This window comes from Dunckerocampus dactyliophorus, chromosome 4 (assembly GCF_027744805.1).
Source record: "Dunckerocampus dactyliophorus isolate RoL2022-P2 chromosome 4, RoL_Ddac_1.1, whole genome shotgun sequence".
NCBI classification, from domain to species: Eukaryota; Metazoa; Chordata; class Actinopteri; order Syngnathiformes; family Syngnathidae; genus Dunckerocampus; species Dunckerocampus dactyliophorus.
The window spans coordinates 22,280,445-22,296,522 of NC_072822.1; the positions used below are offsets into that span (position 1 = coordinate 22,280,445).

At 39.7% G+C, this 16,078-nt stretch overlaps 4 protein-coding genes across 6 annotated transcripts in view; all 4 read left to right on the forward strand.

Moving 5' to 3' along the window:
- The window catches only part of si:ch73-138n13.1 (calponin homology domain-containing protein DDB_G0272472), a 35,721-nt gene extending 34,350 nt beyond the window's left edge, over positions 1 to 1,371 (forward strand). For both annotated transcript variants that reach the window (XM_054773502.1, XM_054773501.1), the window contains one exon: positions 75 to 1,371. The gene's annotated coding sequence lies outside the window, so the exon portion shown is untranslated. The remainder of the gene's footprint in view (positions 1 to 74) is intronic.
- A 1,625-nt stretch (positions 1,372 to 2,996) lies between these two features.
- LOC129179793 (beta-crystallin B3-like) lies at positions 2,997 to 4,656 on the forward strand. 2 transcript variants are annotated; one of them, XM_054773499.1, is made up of 6 exons: positions 2,997 to 3,077; positions 3,364 to 3,457; positions 3,545 to 3,663; positions 3,752 to 3,935; positions 4,018 to 4,160; positions 4,252 to 4,656. In XM_054773499.1, the coding sequence occupies exons 2-6, from the start codon at positions 3,383 to 3,385 to the stop codon at positions 4,505 to 4,507; spliced, it is 777 nt and encodes a 258-aa protein (XP_054629474.1). In that variant the 5' UTR covers positions 2,997 to 3,077; positions 3,364 to 3,382; the 3' UTR covers positions 4,508 to 4,656. The 2 variants fall into 2 exon arrangements, with proteins under 2 accessions (XP_054629474.1, XP_054629475.1); XM_054773500.1 differs by having other exon boundaries at positions 3,011 to 3,077; positions 3,367 to 3,457.
- Positions 4,657 to 6,726: 2,070 nt separating this feature from the next.
- On the forward strand, positions 6,727 to 12,470 carry crybb2 (crystallin, beta B2). Its single transcript, XM_054774766.1, has 6 exons — positions 6,727 to 6,802; positions 9,830 to 9,917; positions 10,019 to 10,137; positions 11,691 to 11,823; positions 11,903 to 12,045; positions 12,138 to 12,470. The coding sequence occupies exons 2-6, from the start codon at positions 9,855 to 9,857 to the stop codon at positions 12,304 to 12,306; spliced, it is 627 nt and encodes a 208-aa protein (XP_054630741.1). The 5' UTR covers positions 6,727 to 6,802; positions 9,830 to 9,854; the 3' UTR covers positions 12,307 to 12,470.
- A 161-nt stretch (positions 12,471 to 12,631) lies between these two features.
- Positions 12,632 to 15,824, forward strand: ctu1 (cytosolic thiouridylase subunit 1 homolog (S. pombe)). Its single transcript, XM_054774765.1, has 3 exons — positions 12,632 to 12,803; positions 14,132 to 14,632; positions 14,850 to 15,824. Exons 2-3 carry the CDS (start codon positions 14,137 to 14,139, stop codon positions 15,383 to 15,385), a joined length of 1,032 nt encoding a protein of 343 aa, XP_054630740.1. The 5' UTR covers positions 12,632 to 12,803; positions 14,132 to 14,136; the 3' UTR covers positions 15,386 to 15,824.
- Positions 15,825 to 16,078: the final 254 nt, after the last annotated feature.

The window sequence follows — 16,078 nt, forward strand, 5'->3', positions numbered from 1 at the left end:
AGAATGTTATTTTGCTCATTTGACAACCCAAATGTATTTTGGTGTACATTTTGACAAGTGATTCTCTCCTCAAGGTTGCCTTCTGAGATGGATCCATAAGAAACAGAGGCCTTAATGTTCGACTCAGAGAGTAGGAGGGTGGAATCTGCTGCTGATGTATAGATTTTTTTTTCCCTATTCCTTTTGGTTCTCTTACTGTCTGGGTTGATCATCATGCATGGTGCCTATTTAAAGAGGATCTATAATGCAACATCAGCAAAAAAAAGACAAACACATCCAGCTGCTCTGCTTATAGGGGAGTGACCTCTCAAGAACACTTTGATTGGGACCAGAAGAAGTGGGGGCAGGGGATAAGAGGATTACTTTCCTGTCAGGAAATAGTTAACTTGAGGGACCACCGCACAATTCACTGAATGCTGGAGAGCCAGCCAGTACAATACAAAATGTTTATACTGAGTTTCCTTACTAGACTAATATGTACATGTCAGCAGTGGTATGTGTGTTGTCTTTATGTTATCAATCATTGATGGGAGTCACACAAGCATTGCCATATTACAACATTTCAGACACTAATGGTTCCTTGTTGAACTTGGAAAGCTGCTGACCACATTATTAGTTGGGATGTATATCATGTAAGTAACCATGAGATGTTATATTTTGTATGCTTTCACAATGATAAAGAGAGAGTTTTGGGGAGAAGATATGTTGTTTCATTTCTCAATGTTTGGGGTCACAACTTTTTTTGTTGTTGTTCAGGTATGTATTTTTCTTTATGGGAGATGGATGGATGGGGACTTTTGGCCAAGTGACTTTGAAACATGAACACTCCTTAATAGCACAAATACAGGATCACTGATCATGTCATCTCCCTCTTTTCGCATCCATAAAAGCCATGCAGCACCGTACTAGTATCACACACTCCTCCATCGTGCTATGGCAATGTGTCACCCTATCCTCATGTGCAACATGTGCATGCACAATCTTTGCTGGCCAGAGTCAAGGGGATGATTTTGACTGGCACGACTTTAGCGCCTCCATTGTTAAATGACTCCATAATACATGTGTATCTTCATCATCATGTTTGCCATTGACCCATTCCCTCTGAGGTTCTCTAAAGCACTTTGTCTCTTGATGCACGACAGCACTGACCCCTCTTTTTGGTTTCATGTATGTGGGTGAGAATTAGAATGTTCATACAAAGCAAATGAATGTGTGGATTATCCCTGTTTTTTTTTTTTATTGTACACGATGTGTAAAATAAATTTGAGGGTTTCATTTTTTTATGTCTTTTGTTCCTTTTTTATTTCACTGTGTTGTTCTGGCCAGTGTCCTAAAGTGAATCAATTCTTAATAAAAATCTATTTGACTTGCCCTGATGTGTCATCTCACTCTATCACTTTATGAGGATGTGATAAGAATTATGTTGGAATGGGCAGAGTCGGCCCTACCCTTGGCAAGATTTTATATGGCACCCCCACCCTCCTCCATCAGCAATTTACATACACTTACAAAACAACTCAAATAGCATTATTTTTACAATTGTCTTTAATTTATCAGATAACATGACGCTTAATTTACCTGCCTAACAATTTATAAAGACATTTTTAAAAAATCTGAAATGCAATATAATAAGGCTGTAAACTAATGATTATTTTCTTCGTTGATTAATCTGAAGCTTGTAGTTTTGAGTAATCCGTTCCAATAATTGACCAAATCAATATCAACCAAACACAAACAGTTTGTGGTTTGGTTCACAACATGTCAGATAAGAGGTAAAAATTTGATTAGTGTTTTTCAAACTCAAAGCTAATCTCGTTTTACTTAAAACACAAAGATAAGAGGTCTGCTTTCATGGATGACTAAGGAAATTTTAAAATATTCACATGTGAGAAGCTGAAATCACAGGATATTTACATTTTTAAATCAAATAAATACCAAAATAGTTGCCAATTAATTGGATAATCGATTAATCATTGATTTATTGTTGCAGCTCTGCAATATACCATCCATCCATCTGTCCATCTTCTATGCTGCTTATCCTCACTAGGGACGCGGGTATGCTGGAGCCTATCCCAACCTCAGGCGAGCGGCTTGGTGCACCCTTGACTAGTCGCCAGCCAACCGCAGGGCACATATAGACAAACAACCATTCACACTCACATTCATACCTATGGACAATTTAGAGTCTCCAATTAACCTAACATGCATGTTTTTGGAATGTGGGAGAAAATCTGCAATTTACCTTTACCTCAAAATTTAAATCCTGTAAATAAGTCTGTAAATAATAATAATTGTAACAAATTATAAATACAGCGACTTTGATTTAAATAACCACACAGTTTGCATACAATAAGTGGAATACATAGGCTACATTTACACTATGCAGTAACGATATGCAAAAAATATAGAAAATCTATATAAAATGTCGATATACAACTAAAAGCAAGACTATGTACAAAAACAAATGTTCCATTTGTAGAAATATTAATTGGACATTGCTTATGTTTGAATCAATGTGAGCTTTCCATTTAAAGAGTTAATAGTAATAACTAGTTTCCCTAGTCCCAATTTTTGTGGCGCCCCCTGGCGGCTGCAGCACACATCTGTCGCCTGTATTGTCTAATGGGCTGGCTGGCTCTTGGAACGGGTATGATTTAATAAAGCTGCTTAATGTAGTAGTGCATAGTGAACAATTAAGATGCTCTTGATGACACTAATTTGTGAGGAATTATGATGCAGTTAAGTGCGGTCATATCCTTGTGTGTTTATGCTGAGTGAGGCTGTTTGTGCAATCCTCTTGGCGCTCTCTCCCCGTGCCTGCACACAGTGTTGGTTGGCAGACAGGCGGACAGGCAGCACAGCCTGTGCCAACACAGCTGCCTATTGAGAAGCAGCGTTACGGACACAATGTGAGTGACAGACTTGCTGTATCAACAGCTCCAACCTTTTCTGCTGTTGTGGCGAGAAATAAACCATAAATACCCCCCTGTCCCTGCCCTCGAATGGCTCATCCCCATCAAAACACCAAGTGGCACTGAAAAAGAAGGACGCCACCACTTCTTAGCAGGCATACTCAGGTAACGCCGCTTATCTGGATGCACAGTGATCGGTAGGAATTGATGTAGAAATTCTTAAAATAATGGAGTGGTGGATTTTTACATAATACTTATGAAGTATTTGATTTGATTTTTATAAACATTAATAGCCCAACAAATGCCCAAAAACGGACTATCAGGCATAAAGTTGACTACTTTTATGTTACATTATAACATTTAAGGTTTAAAGGTAAATCCAAATATGACATTTGGCTGTCATTCCATACTTGTCTCCACCAACATGTGTTTTTACATCTTGTGCTTAAAGTAGAGGAGCGTTTGAGAGGATGTCAGACCAACAAAGTGCTCCAGAGCAGCTGGCTGCTGGGAAGAGCCAAGGTGGAGCTGGAGCCACATACAAGGTAGCAGCAGCACTTGAATATATTCTTTTTGTGAACTTTATGAGAGCCTGAAAGCACCCCCTTACATGACCTTTCTTTGTGGTCCAGGTGGTGCTTTTTGAATTTGAGAACTTCCAGGGAAGCAAGGCTGAATTTTCAGCAGAGTGTAAAGATGTACTAGACAAGGGCCTGAAGAAGGTTGGGTCGGTGATCGTTGAGTCTGGGCCGTAAGTCATCGAAATGAAATTAAATTTGACAAACAGGTGTGCAAATGTGTGGAGCTCATCCTCTTTGTGTCTTCGTCTTTGCCGGCAGCTGGGTGGGTTATGATCGGCATGGCTTCACAGGGGAACAGTTCATCCTGGAGAAAGGCCAGTACCCTCGCTGGGACACGTGGACCAACAGTCAGAACAGCTACTCCCTCTTGTCTCTCAGACCACTCAAGGTGGTGGGTAGCCAGTCTCAGGACAAGACAACACAGGACCCTTTGAACACCAAAGTATCAACTCTTGATCTGTTTTTGCACGTCAACATCTGCTGTTAGCACAACGAGCATCACAGTGTCTATCTCCCATCTATAGGATGGTACTGACCACAAGCTGCACCTGTTTGAGAATCCTGGATTTACTGGGAGAAAGATGGAGATTATCGACGATGACGTCCCCAGTTTGTGGGGCCACGGTTTTCAGGATCGTGTGGCAAGTGTCAAAGCTCTTAACGGAACGTAAGACCTTCCCTAACAATCAGAGTGAATGCTGTCTATCACCTCAATGTATTTTTACAAATCACATTCTGTATGTGCTCCACTCCACTAGATGGGTCGGATACATGTACCCCGGCTATAGGGGGCGCCAGTTTATATTTGAACAAGGAGATTTCAAGCACTGGAATGACTGGGAGGCCCCCGTACCCCAGATCCAGTCTGTCCGACGTGTGCGGGACATGCAGTGGCACAAGAGGGGCTGCTTCTCTGCTCCAGACCCAGCTCCAGCTCCGGCTCCTGCTCCTGCTCCGGACCCAGACCCCACTCCGGTTCCCCCTGCTCCGTCTGCCAAAGCTGGGGCCAGCTGAGCAGGATTGCGACCAGCTTCCCACCCAGCCTCTCCCACGCTCCACGCAGAGCCGACCCGCTGCCTTCACTAACCATGACAGATGCTGCTTGTGCCCACAAAGGAGTGCCTTGTATGTTTCAGTGGCAAATAAAATTTATTTGACATGGAGTTGGTGTTTGTTGGTCATGTAATAAACCAAAGTGTAGGTAAACACTCCCTAGAAATTAATTAATTAATCTACTGTGTGTGCTATATTCCTCCACTTTTACTGTCTTCTGTTAATATGTGATCAGTACGAGTCAACATAGTGGAAACTGTACACTGTATGTAAGCTTTCTATTAAAACAGAGTGCACCACATTCTCTACATCTCCATGTGCTCTCTGTTGCCGTCCATCTTCTTCGTCACAGCAGCACACAATACAGTCAAACATAACAATAGGATATTAAGAGGTATTTAGGAGCGAGGAATACCAGATTCAGAAAACCACCACACAAAGACAGGATGTGCTGCCATGTGAACCAACCCAATGTATGTATGAATATCAAAGATACCCCTCCCCCACACCTGTAGGACTACTTGTATATCTGTTGTCTAGAGAGTTGGGCAATCAGACATTTCTTTGAGCTCAGTCATGATACTCCAGGATTATCTCCCTTCAAACAAACATGCAGAGAAGGGTTCCAGGACCACTCGCTATGTTTCTTCCTTCAATCTGCACAGTCCAACATTTCCAAAAAGGAGCAGAGTTTATTTAATCCTACCCCTTCTCCATCTCTATTACTGGTAATTCATTCACACCACATTTTTAACATGCGAACACTTACAATAAATCACATACTTACATTTTGTCAGTAAAACGTTTGTTCACTTCCTGTTTTAAATTGTGATTTTCTAATACAGAGCGAACAGAATAGAGATTGTGTAGAGATAGATTGGTATCTCATGCAGTGACGCAGGAAAGAAAAGAAAGAACAAGGGAAAACATTACGGGAAAAAAAAAAATGCCCAAGGTCAGCTGGGATAAGCTCCAGCTCAGCTGTGCCCTCAATGAGGATGAGCGCTATATAAAATGAATGAATGAAAATACAGAATAATCAAACGGGAGTATATAAAAACAGAATATAGCTTGTGCAACAATGAAGGAAAATGGTGCCAAAAAAGAAAAACAAAAAAAGAAAAATATGACATGAATAATAATAAAATAAGACACGTCTGAATTAAGGATTAATAGAAAATTAGATAAGGGAAAATAAGTAAAGAAATTAAAGATGACTGAATAAATAAGTAAAAAATGCACAATTTCTAAATAAATGCTGAATGTAGATAAAGCATTAACCTAGTCATAATAATCAATGAATGACGTCTCTTGCTTGATATCGTTGAAATTGGCTGGTTCCAGGGAGCCACCGTAAGGATGGAGAAGAAGAACACTGAATCCATTATGGTCAATCCAAGCCGAGCCATGCCGTGCTTATCTTACTCCAAGTACTCTGGTTTCCTCCCATAGTCCAAAACGACGTATGTTAGGTTAATTCCAGACTCCTTAGGTGTGAATGTGAGTGTGAATAGTTGTTTGACTGTGTAGTATGTACCTCGTGATTGACTGGAGACCAGTCTAGGGTGTGCTTGACAAGTCAGCTGGGATAGGCTCCAGCTCACTCATGATCTGATAACACTCACTTTAGTCCTGCAAAGATACATACAGAATCCTACTGCAATACAACCACATGCAGAAGGAGCGGAGTTGGTTGCAGGTGCAGGTGGTTTAATGCCTTGGTACTTAACTCCAGGACACAGCTGACACACATGGTGCAAAATAACAGTTAATGGCATCAGAAAAGTACTGCGATAAGAAAAGTAATACATTTTATAGAAAAAACATGTACAGCACATGTATAAAAAGGTGCTGTTAACCCGCGAACAACAACACGCAGTCAGGTTGGAATCCTTTAGTTATGAAAAATAACTTTTGACAAAGTCAATATATATTTAGCTCCAACATAGGAATGCTCACTCGACTCCCTCTCTCATTGTGGGTGGGGGACTCTTGGCACTGTTTGTGCTGAATCATGGGGATATCGAACAATGACAGGCTGGATAAAAGTGACAACTAATGAAATAACTGTGTGGGGGTGTGCGGGAGGGAAGCTACGCGGTGACCCCTCATTTCAGTCTGCCTGGCCTATGGCAGGCCGCTGTGCAGGCTGGCATGGTCATAGCGGGTACTGTTGGCAGAGTTACCACCCCTGTGTTTTCCGTATATATTGAGCGCACAACACCATCACTACCACACTGGCACAGACTGGCACTGGTAAGCACTCCACCTCTATAACTTTTATATGCCATTTTTTTTAACATTCTGATTTGTTTCTGTTGACAGTTGTTGGAAGCCATTTAGTTTTATGTAAACATGACTTTGAACTAATGCACTTTTGTTCAGGGAAAACTGGTTTCTTTAGAACAGAAATACGGAAAAATGTATTTATATTTTTAGTTATGTTGTCAGGCTAAAAATTAACCAATTGAAATTATTCTTAGAAAGTTAAAAAAAACAACAACAACAAAACAAGCTGCATCTTAGCTTTGATACTGTATGTTGTTATTAGTACGATAGATCCCCACACATTCGCAATTCACCATTTGCGGATTTGCGGTCAAAATTTATTTATTTTTACAAAAATAGGCAATTTTTTTTTCACGTATTACGCACCACTATAAGCCCGGTGACGATTTATAATTATGTGATAATACAGGTCCCACTCTTTACATGATTACGTCGTTATGCTTCACTGATTGTGGTTTTTTTTTGTCAGTTGTTGAGATTTTGCACTTTGTTCGGCACTCCTTGAAGGCACCATAGTTGTGTGCTGGGACTGGGTACATAGTGACTCTGATTCCAGCCGTTCATTGATCATCTTACATTATCATTCATTAGTGGTGAGTACGTATACATTTTATACTTTAAATTTGTTTGATAAGTGTGCGAGGCATATTTCGGGCTTAAATCCGGATTGTGTCGAGAGTGAACAATTGCAATTGAATCTAATGTAATAATTACATTAATTGCTTTTATTGCAAATGTTGATCTGAAATCGGATCTAGTAATCAAAGCTAGTAGGAGCATTCAGGGGGAGCAAGTCGTGTCGACATTCGTGTCGGCAAGTCGACATTTTTATGACTGTATCAATTATCTATTACTCTACTCATGTAGTAGTATTTTTGCATTTTTGCATAATATTACGCTTTTTGTGCCTCTGGCCAATAACTTCAAGCCTGTGGGCCACAAATGGGCCCCTGGCTGCACTTTGGATGCCCTTGCTTGAGTTACATTAATTATAAATTGGAAAATTTTGCCACTTGGAAAGTGGCAAAAGATTTTTTTTTAAATGCTGCTTTCATATTCAATGTTTTTTTACATATACTGGGTGTCCAAAGTGCGGTCAGTGGGTCATTTGCAGCCCTTAGCTTGTTTTTTATTGGCTCGTGGAAAAATAAAAGAGAAAATATAGCAAAAAAGAGCAAAAAGGTGTAATGTAGTGAGAAAAAATTGAAATGTTGATACTAATAGCACTTTGTCACTTGTAACACACAGCTGACAAAAACGTTTTTTAGCCTTTTTTAATACTTACTACCCCCCTGCATCGTTTGATTTTGTTTTTGTATGCGGCCTTCAGTGGACACCCCTGATATGTATCTTCTCAAAACATGTATAGACAATAAATTCATGACATTCATCCAACCATCATCCATTTTCTATACCACTTGTCCTCACTAGGGTTGCGGGTATGCTGGAGCTTATCCCAGCTGTCTTTGGGTGAGAGGTGGTGTACACCCTGGACTGGTTCAATTCCTAAAGCTAGAAAGTAAAAGATATATGAACCATTTTCAAAATTTACCAAAAATGAAATGGAAAACATTTTTCACTAATATCTTCAACACAATTTCCAGCTAATACTCATTTAAAAAAAACTATTTAACTACAACTTTGGCCATGGTATAAATAATGTTGAGTAGAGGTGGGTGGTTTGATCCAAAGATCAATATTATTGATATTAGTGTAGTAGCGGTGTTGTATCAATACTAGTTCTACTACTAGAACGGTATTTTCCAGTTCTTTTTCACAAATATCTGTTTGTTATTGTGCTGTTCAAATATATTGTATATATTTATGTATATACAGCAGATCCCCGCTTTTCACTGGGGTTAATTTCTGGGACCACCAGCGAGGGGCGAAAAATTGTGATTATTTGATACGCCCATAAAAATGTTTATTTTTGACACACAGCTGGCCCCACACAACCATGGTGCGTTCAAAGACAGCCAAACAAAGTGTGAAATCGCAACGCTTAACAAAAAACATAATCAGTAAAGACGTGTACATGTAAAAATGATGGGCTTTCAAACTGTGGTACATTTATGCTGTGCATAAACTTGTGTTATCAAGTATTTATCAATTCTTATCACCTTATGGTGAATGAGATGGGAAAAAAACTGCCTATTTTTGGTGAAAAACAACACAAATACACATTTTTGATGACAACTCCGCAACAATCCGTGCACGTTGAATTGCAATGTGTGGGTATCCACTGTATACCTTATACAGTCATCGCTCGTTTATCACGGTTAATTGGTTCCAGACCCCAGTCGTGAATTTTAAAAAACAGAATAATTTTGAAAACCTGTTTATGACTTTCTAAATATGTTTTTAAATATGTTTAATATGTTTATGTTTAAATATGTTTTTTATTTTGTTATTAGAGCCCTGTAGACGTGAAATAACACGTCTATAGTTATCTGTACACTCCTATTATCCTTTGCTTACACAACATTGCTAATGCGCAGGCTACGGGATCACTGCAGGGACACAAGAGACGGCCACAGCCTTAAACATAACATTCGAGCGAGCTAACTAGTTAGCCTCCAATTGAGTTATTTTAAACTTAAGAAAGTGTTTCAAACGGATTGGGAAAGAAGGACAAAGTGAGAAGCCAAAAACTTGGAATGGGAGGATAACTGTTTTTCACTCTATCATGTCTGCCGTCATGCAGTGTGAAGGTAATGTAATATAACGTTATGTTTCATCAGTGTAGCATTACATACAACTTGTCTTTTAATATTTTTTTGTACTAATAATAGGCCATAGTCATCCACAAAACGGAAATCATTTATTAATTAATTAATTTTGTAAAAACACAATAGAGGGAGTGATGTTTGACCTGCAATGTAGCGAGGGACGACTGTACTGAGAATTAATTATTATATAATGTAATCGTACATTTGCAGTGTCGTATCGTATCAACCATCTCGCAGTTATCAAATGTTTGATGTTTCTTTTCAGTTTCATCTTTGCCTATCCATTTATTATGGCCACAGACCACCAGAACCCTGCATCCAAGCAGCAGCAGCCAGGCTCCAGTGCACTTAAGGTGACTTTTTTTTTTTTTTTACAAAGATTAACTCTTACATTGACAACAATTTCCAAAAAAATATTCATGATTATCTCTACTTTTGGTCTGTTTCCACACAGCTGGTTATCTATGAGCAGGAAAACTTCCAGGGACGCTGCCATGAGCTGACTGGTCCCTGTAACAACCTCGAGGAAGCAGGCGTGGAGAAAGTGGGCTCCATATTGGTGCTTTGTGGACCGTGAGTGTGGGTTTAGAGGCAAATTCTAAAATCATTTTAAGAATAAAACAGACAAGTTGGCACGAGTTACCCAGAGGGCTCATTTTGGTTTACCCCCTAAACCAGGGGTGTCCAACGTCCGATAGCAGCGTTCTTGCCATTGTACCTTGAAAAAGTAATCGAATTACTGATAACTCCTTTAAAAAAGTGACTTAGTTACATTACTGACTACTTTATCCTAAAAGTAACTAAATTAAATTACAGGTTATATTATTAGTTACGTTTACAGCTGCCGAAAACTCCCACAACTGCCATAAAAATGACCACCGGTTTTGCCAACACTACTTTATTGGCAATACATTTTTAACAGTAATGTTGACAAATGTATTTTCTTACATCAAAAGTTTAACTTAAAAACTATTTCCTGAAAGAAATAGTTTACATTTCTTTATTTTGTAGAAAGGTTTTCAAAAAGTGATACATATTTAAAGACAAAGCTTTGTGTTAATATTGGTTGTTGGTGTCAACATTTCAGCTTTTTCTCATTGTGCCTTTTTTTTTTCATCATTTTTGCTGGGTTTTTTTGTTTAATTTAGTTTCTGCAGTGTGCCTCAGGGCCAATGACAAATGAGCCACGGGCCACAGATGGCCCCTGGGCTGCACATTGGGCAACCACTGCTTTGACCACAACTCTTTTTTGGCATGATTAAGGACTGTTTCGGGTGAGCGATGGTGGTTGGGAGGGGTAGTTTCAGTGCGTCTGGAGCTGCGTTAATTTGATTGTCAGCTATAAGACATTGCTAAGATGTGGATGTTTTGTTCAGGTAGCTTCTTAGCCACAAGAGTGTTGAAACATTCTTTACATTTGTGGTTATAAAGCACACGAAAACCAGTCCAGTGTAGGTGAAGATATGCTAAGCAGGTAAATATAGTTGACAACATAAACAATACAGGCCAATATTATATAACATTTTAATTAATGAATAACATTTCTGGTCATCCAAATATTATGTAAATATTATCTATTTAGGCCAACATACATTTTACAGTGATTTTAAAATATTTTTATATAATATAGGAAAGATGGATTACTTTTCAAAAGTTTTTTAAATTTACAGTTACAAAAAAAGCAATTCCATGCCAATGTGATTTAAAAAAAAAATAGTCAATTAAATAATCATTGTAATTGTAGATAACAGGCTACGTTTTTTTATTTGTTTCATTTGCAATTTAATTTTAAAATTGTTCTTGAATAGATCTTTTCTTTACATATATTTTAAAAAATATTTTTAAAAATGTTTTCTTTTCAGTGTGGCCCTAATCATCCTTGTTAATATTAATGTAAAAATATGCCATGGGCTGACAAAAAAGTAGCTGTGGGGCTCAAATGGCCCCTGGGCCAGACTTTGGACACCCCTGTCTTAGCATATATTGACCTACATTGAATTGGTTTTAGCATTTTTAATGCACAAAATGTATCACAGTGCTTCCCCGAATCCATCAATTTTTCTGTTTGCAATTTTTTCTACACCAACCCCAACCCTCCATGTCTCTCCTCTTAATCTTCATCTCAGATGGGTGGGATACGAGCAGGCAGACTGCAAGGGCGAGCAGTATGTGTTTGAGAAGGGGGAGTATCCTCGCTGGGATTCCTGGACCAACAGCAGGCGCAGTGACACCATTGTTGCATTCCGACCGATTAAAGTGGTGAGAAAGCAGACTTTAAAAATTGTTTTTTTAAATAAAAAATTCTGTCATTGTCTTCATGCTTTGTGTCCTTCCCCAGGACAGCCAGGAGCACAAGATTGTCCTTTACGAAAACCCCAGCTTTGCAGGGAAGAAAATAGAAATCATCGATGACGACGTCCCCAGCTTCCATGCACATGGTTACCAAGAAAGGGTTTCTTCTGTTCGGGTTCAGAGTGGCACGTGAGTCCATCTTGTCAACTAAGTGAATCCTACCCTATAGATTCATGACTAATCCTGATCTATTTCACTTCTCTGTGCCCCTGACACACCAGCTGGGTGGGCTATCAGTACCCAGGCTACAGAGGCTACCAGTACCTGTTTGAAAAGGGCGAGTATAAGGACAACATGGAGTTCGGGGCCCAGATCCCACAGATCCAGTCAGTTCGGCGCATCAGAGACATGCAGTGGCATCAGAGGGGTGCTTTTCACCCTGTCAACTAAGCTTGTGATTCTTTCCTAGTATGATACTTGACCTCTGCAGGCTCACTCCCATCCAGTTCCCTCATTAGTTGCAATCTGCAGCAATAGGCCAACATATTGCAGCTGTTGCAGACGTGATATCCTTAAAGCAATTGAATAAATATTTCTTGCTTACATGTCTCCAAGCCATGTGAGTCTGTTCTGTAATATAATGGAATTGTTCTACCACTGAAAATGAAAGTTAATGTCTAAATACTGTACAGTCTCATGTTTTGCAATGATGATTCGGGTCTTTCCCGGCGTCACCGATAGGGGGCGATATTAAGCGATAACGTCACTCCCTATTTGTAGCCGAACAAGAGCTGACGGCACAGCGACATAGCATGCAACTACAAATGTAGCTTTTCAAAGATATGTACTTTTCCAAATATTTAGATTAACTACAATTTAACGCACATATTTAATATTTTCTCTTTAGTATTTTCTGTCGTTCATCTTCAACTTTGACATCATATATGGTATGTAAACGTTTTCTTACAAGTACCCTTTCGCCGTAAAGCTGTTGCTAAGAAAGACGTTTTTGTCGTTTTTGATTTAATTAAAAACGTCTCCCAAAGTAGAAATCGTGATCATTATGGTAATTATGACCAGAGTTGTTGTCTAGCATTCACTCTGAAATTGTTGGTTTACATGACCTGTATTGTATACTTTACAGGACATCGTGTAATTTTTCCAACATTGGATTACCCGTACTGGGTTATTACGGTGGCCGATAGGTGCAAATGGGCAGCCACGTTCAAACGCTCCAAAGACAGAAATGGTCCAAAACACACGAACAGCATAAAACAAATGCATCGGGAAGATGCTGCAAATTAAAATTAAACATAAACGCTGCTTGATCAAGAACAAATGCAAAAGAAAATGCTGCAAACACCGTACTACAAACCCACGACACAACGTAAACGACAATGGTGGCTCAATAATATTGCAAAATATTACAGCCAAGTGTTTAACAAAGACATAAATAAAAATGTGCCTTTCATTCAAAAGTCAGACAATCTTTCTTCTCGGCATCCTGTTCATGTTTTTAAAGATGGACATCCCTCATGTCTGGCTACGCTGGTAGCTTTTTGGTTTTGTCAATTGGGTGTTGTGTTTAAATTTTGAGAAGCACAGGACTGCACTCTATTTGTGGCGAAGTTGGTAGATGATACAGTATTATCAGCTAATTCGCATATTTGGCAATGATACCTGCGTGTAATTTTGATGGATGCTGTCACATGAAAAGCAAAATTATTTTTATTAATGTCACAAGCAAGACAGAGCCACCTGTGAGTGCTTCTTGATGGGTGGGGCACAGCAGTACTTGCTGCTTGTTGAGAAGAGCAATACGTGCTTTCATGTTAGCGTCTCCAAAAGTGTCCAATTAGACCAGAAAAAGTTGCTGGATTTGTCACTAGTTGCTTTTTGAAAAAAAGTAATCTATAACCTAGAGGAGTCTGAATATCCGCTAAATGTGGCGACAAAGTTGCTAAGTTGGCAACACTCATCTTTCATTCTTATTCTCTGGCAGACCATGTGCATATGAGGTTTGTTAGGAAACAGCGTTACAATGGCTACTGTATCTACTGTACGGCATTGTAACGACACGCTCCGGTCATTAACAGTGCCATTAAAATGTGTTTATGAGCGAAGTCAAACACATAGCAGCCCACCACAAACATAGTAAATTAATGTATTGAAAAAAAAGTGGTTATCTTGGAAAAGATGGGAACATGTTGGATGGTCACTAGTGTAAAGATCTTTTGAACATTGCATCAAATTAGTAATCATCTTTTTCCAACAGCAAAGATGCCTGTCCTGTGCAGCACCTGCACTGAGAAGCGTGCTGTGCTAAAACGTCCAAAAACAGGCCACTCCATTTGTAAGGAGTGCTTCTTCTGGGCTTTTGAGGAGGAGGTGCATCAGACCATTGTGGCAGCAAACTTATTCAAACCTGGCGAGACCGTTGGCATTGCTGCTTCAGGTGGAAAAGACTCCACGGTGCTTGCACATGTGATGAAGCTCCTGAATGAGCGGTACAGCTACGGTCTGGAACTGATGCTTCTCTCTGTGGATGAGGGCATCACTGGTTATCGAGATGACTCTTTGGAGACGGTGAAGAGGAACCAGCAACAGTATGAGCTGCCCCTGAAAATTGTGTCATATGAGGAGCTCTATGGATGGACAATGGATGCCATCGTGAAGCAAGTGGGACTGAAAAATAACTGCACCTTCTGTGGTGTGTTCAGACGGCAGGCGCTGGATAGAGGAGCTGTCATGCTGAAAGTGGACAAGATCTGCACAGGTATTGCAACTGTATTTACATGAGCACTCAGCAACCTCAACATTAGATAAACGTCACTTTATAATGAGATCCACTGGATCAGGTTAATAGTGTAATCATAACGAAATCATTCTTCATGATTTTTAAAAACTTGATGAGGAACAAAACAATGTGTCTCTTGTGGGTTTACTAATTTCGTTACTAATTTGCTTTTTTTCCACCATGTGTTTCTGTGCAGGTCATAATGCTGACGATATAGCAGAAACAGTACTGATGAACGTCTTACGCGGAGACATAGCCCGTCTGCGGCGATGCACTGTTATCTCCACATCCAGCGAAGGTGATGGGGTTGTACCACGCTGCAAACCTCTCAAATATGCATACGAGAAAGAGATTGTGATGTATGCCTATTTCAAGAAGTTGGACTACTTTTCCACTGAGTGCATCTACTCCCCCAATGCTTACCGTGGCTACGCGAGAACCTTTTTAAAAGATCTGGAGAGCATAAGGCCCAGCTCCATCATTGATATCATCCATTCAGGGGAGAACCTCTCTATACGGGAGGGGGTGAAGATGCCTGTGCAGGGGACCTGCATCAAGTGTGGTTATATCTCCAGTCAAACGTTGTGTAAGTCATGTGTGCTGCTGGAGGGCCTGAACAGAGGCTTGCCGAAGCTTGGCATTGGAAAACACCACCGTTTGCATGAGAAGATTGTCTCCAATCAGCAACTTACTGAGAAGGAGGAGAGGAAGTTAAAAGTGGTTGACATTTGATAAATGAGATGTTAAACTTGATGTTCTCACATTGAAATCATTTGATGTAGTAAATGATTATGGCTGTGTTTCAATTTGTGCACTTCCACACTTCACTATTGATACTATGCACAGGCAATGTTTATCTGCTTCCTCTTCGGAGCCAAGATCATGTCCATCGCTGCACACTCACTATTTGGGGTATTTTACGTGCAACATCCTGGTACTGGCAGTGCGCTGCATTTTGCTGTACCTTTCAGTGGAATGTATTCAAAATGCTAAATGGAAGTGCGCACATTGAAACAGCCTATGCCTTCATTTGCCTATACATTTTCATGAAGTTTTCTGCTGTGTAGATCAGTGAGGGGCTGCTGTTTCTTAAAGGGGAGTAGACAATCATCAAATAACGTTGTCTCAGTATGTTTTTGTTTGGTTTGCAAACTATAATTCAATAAATACTTTTATGAAAGAAACCCTTTCAAGTTATTGTACGTCAATTTAAACTTTTTGAACCATAGTGAGTTTTGGCAACATGCCACATAACCGTAAATATTTTTACATTTACAGTACACATTTAGCAGTGCGTTTTGATTAGTCAGCTGGGATAGGCTCCAGCATGCCCCCGCGACCCTAATGAGGAAGAAGCGGTAGAGAAAATGGATTATAAGGTTGTGGTTGAATGTTCTTGCACTGTAGGTTTGACTTCCTCCTCGT

Excerpts from the sequence above, each read along its gene's own strand:
- LOC129179793 (XM_054773499.1), top strand. The coding sequence starts at position 3,383 with ATGTCAGACCAACAAAGTGCTCCAGAGCAGCTGGCTGCTGGGAAGAGC. Across the intron at positions 3,458-3,544 it reads GAGCTGGAGCCACATACAAG|GTGGTGCTTTTTGAATTTGA; the intron begins GTAGCAGCAGCA and ends TTTGTGGTCCAG. Across the intron at positions 3,936-4,017 it reads AGGACCCTTTGAACACCAAA|GATGGTACTGACCACAAGCT; the intron begins GTATCAACTCTT and ends TCCCATCTATAG.
- crybb2 (XM_054774766.1), top strand. The coding sequence starts at position 9,855 with ATGGCCACAGACCACCAGAACCCTGCATCCAAGCAGCAGCAGCCAGGC. Across the intron at positions 10,138-11,690 it reads ATATTGGTGCTTTGTGGACC|ATGGGTGGGATACGAGCAGG; the intron begins GTGAGTGTGGGT and ends TCTTCATCTCAG. Across the intron at positions 12,046-12,137 it reads GTTCGGGTTCAGAGTGGCAC|CTGGGTGGGCTATCAGTACC; the intron begins GTGAGTCCATCT and ends CTGACACACCAG.
- ctu1 (XM_054774765.1), top strand. The coding sequence starts at position 14,137 with ATGCCTGTCCTGTGCAGCACCTGCACTGAGAAGCGTGCTGTGCTAAAA. Across the intron at positions 14,633-14,849 it reads AGTGGACAAGATCTGCACAG|GTCATAATGCTGACGATATA; the intron begins GTATTGCAACTG and ends GTTTCTGTGCAG.